This window comes from Coccinella septempunctata, chromosome 5 (assembly GCF_907165205.1).
Source record: "Coccinella septempunctata chromosome 5, icCocSept1.1, whole genome shotgun sequence".
NCBI lineage: Eukaryota > Metazoa > Arthropoda > Insecta > Coleoptera > Coccinellidae > Coccinella > Coccinella septempunctata.
Window position 1 is genome coordinate 11739619 of NC_058193.1, and position 2633 is coordinate 11742251.

The following is a 2633-nucleotide window of genomic DNA, read 5'->3' on the forward strand; positions in this document are numbered from 1 at the left end:
AACTCTCCCCCCTATGGGAAACTCACCAATCCATTGGATAAAGCAAAATAATACGGTTATTCAATTGGCCCAGAAAAAGACAGAGGCAACGGATGAGAAGGAAAGTAGAAAAAGTTATGAGAACTTTTTCAGAGCAAACAAAAAATGGTAGAACGAAAAGAATTATTAAAATAAATTATTTCTGAAAACATAAGAGATACGGTCTTTCCTACTAACATGGACTGACCGGTGGAAAGCTATGAACTAACAATTATCGGTAAGGCTCCTTTCAATCTAACACACAACTATTGTTATCGGTACACCCCCTATGACAGTATTACGGTTTTCTTCAAAAATATTTCGGTTATCAGGCATTATTATGCAAGTATCGGTTGAAAAATTTATTTTTGTGGCGGAGCAAAATCTGGTTCGTCACACTCCCCTCTGCCGTGTGCAAGAAAAATAAAACGGCATCTCCCTACCAAAATTCAGGAACGCTGGGGTGTATCCGGTCGACTCCTGCCTTGCAGAGTTTATTGCGAATGTCAATTCCTTCAGATGCTCATCCCAGGTACGCTGATCCTTTTCACAGAACTGGGCTATCATTGTTTTGAGGGTACGATTGACTCTTTCTACGGGGTTACATTGGGGAGAATATACTGGTGCTAAACAATGTCGGATCCCAAGGTCTCGCAGACTTCCCTTGAACAATCGGCTATCATATTGTGAACCATTATCACTGACCACGGTTTTCGGGCATCCAAACTTCAGGATTACATCCTCATATAAAGCCTGGTACACACCATTTGCGGTTGCTCTTCTCAGGGGCCTGGCCTCCACCCATTTCGAAAATCGGTCCTGCATCACAACTAAATAACAATTTCCCTTTCTCGAACGAGGAAGCGGTCCCACAATATCGGTGCTAACGGTATCCCAAGGTTCTCTTACCACATACGGATGCATTTTTCCAGGGGGTTTCTGTTGCGGAACTTTGTATCTCTGACACGTACCACATTTACGGACATATCGGGCTATTTCCTTGAACATTCCTGGCCAATAGTAATTTCGGGCTATACGGGTTATGGTTTTCGCTATCCCCAGGTGTCCAGCGGTCGGTCGGTCGTGGTTTTCCTGTAAAATATCTATTCGGTCGTCCTTTGGAACGCATAGCTTCCAAGGACTGCGGAATTCAGGCTCGGTAAAATCATCAGCATCCCAAAAATGGCGGTATAATTTTCCGGACACAATACTGTAATCGGGAAACGCTGCGGGACTCGCTCTTACCTCAGCCAATTTCTTTCGGTACCATTTACAACTTACTGTCTCCTCGGTCAGACATATAGTCTCGGTGGTCGGTAACGGATTTCTGGATAGACTGTCGTATTGCTGTAGAAATATGCCCCATCACGCAATTCTTCCGGTGGGAGACTTGATAGATTGCAGCCATCGCAAGCTCATGTGGTCGGTTATAACGGTGAAACGGTAGCCTTCTAGATACGGACGCAGCTTGTCAATGCTCCAAACTATTGCCAGACATTCCTTTTCTGTAACAGAGTAATTTTTCTCTGGACCTGACAAGGTCCTGCTAGCATAAGCGATTACTTTTTCCTGTCCATCAACGGTCTGTGTCAGGGCAGCTCCCAGTCCTGCATCGGATGCATCGGTTTGAAGGACGAACGGTTTTGAAAAGTCCGGACAGGCCAATACCGGTGAGTGGGTCAATTTCTGTTTCAGGGTCTCAAAAGCGGTCTGTTTGGCGGTCTCCCATTTCCAGGTTTGCTTCTTCTTGAGTAATGCGGTCAACGGAGTCACAACTTTGGAGAAGTCTTCGATGAATCTTCGGTACCATGAAGCAACACCAAGGAAACTCAATTCTCGTACGGATTTCGGTGCAGGCATCTCATTTATGGCTGAAATCTTATCAGGATCGGTACAAATGCCGTCCTCGGTTACTACATGTCCCAGATATTTCAATGATTTTCTTACAAACTCACATTTTTCCGGATTTAATTGCAGGTTGGCCTCCCTGAGGCGGTGGAAAACTTTCCTTAGGTTGTCAAGATGTTCGTCCAATGTCTCTCCAAGAACTACTATGTCATCCAAGTACGCAAATGCATATGGTTCCATCTCAGGGCCAATAACTCGGTCTAAAAGACGTTGAAAGGATGCCGGTGCGGAATGCAGACCAAAAGCCATTACTTTGAACTGGAACAGCCCACGGCCAGGGACGGTAAATGCGGTGATCGGTCGACTCTCGGGGGCTAACGGTACCTGCCAATAACCCTGTTTCAAATCAATAGTGGATATATACTTGGCTTTTCTCAACTTGTCTAAAATTCCTGAAATATAAGGCAACGGATAGGCATCTTTAACGGAGACATTGTTAACAATTCGGAAATCTATACAAAATCGGGGTTTACCATCCTTTTTCTTGACCATTACTATCGGTGAACTCCACGGGGATGAAGATGGTGTAACGGTTTCAAATACCATCAATAAATACGGTACGAATTGAATTTGCAGGTTATGTCGATGTGGGGCGATCGGCCTACTGTTATTTTACCGCTACCGGTCAAGTGGGGTTAGATCTTGACGTTTTAGTTTAGTTTTCCGTGCTCACAGAATTTTGAAGGTTAGACAGCGTCAGATGAGTT

General features: G+C 44.5%; 1 protein-coding gene across 1 annotated transcript; it reads right to left on the reverse strand.

Moving 5' to 3' along the window:
- Positions 1 to 411: 411 nt before the first annotated feature.
- LOC123314004 lies at positions 412 to 2418 on the reverse strand. The gene is made up of 2 exons (XM_044899115.1): positions 1504 to 2418; positions 412 to 1365 (listed from the first exon to the last, which is right to left on the reverse strand). Exons 1-2 carry the CDS (start codon positions 2416 to 2418, stop codon positions 412 to 414), a joined length of 1869 nt encoding a protein of 622 aa, XP_044755050.1.
- Positions 2419 to 2633: the final 215 nt, after the last annotated feature.

Coding starts and splice junctions, on each gene's coding strand:
- LOC123314004 (XM_044899115.1), bottom strand. CDS start 2,418: ATGGTCAAGAAAAAGGATGGTAAACCCCGATTTTGTATAGATTTCCGA. Junction 1,366..1,503: donor AAAAGGAATGTCTGGCAATA/GTTTGGAGCATT, acceptor ATATTTCTACAG/CAATACGACAGTCTATCCAG.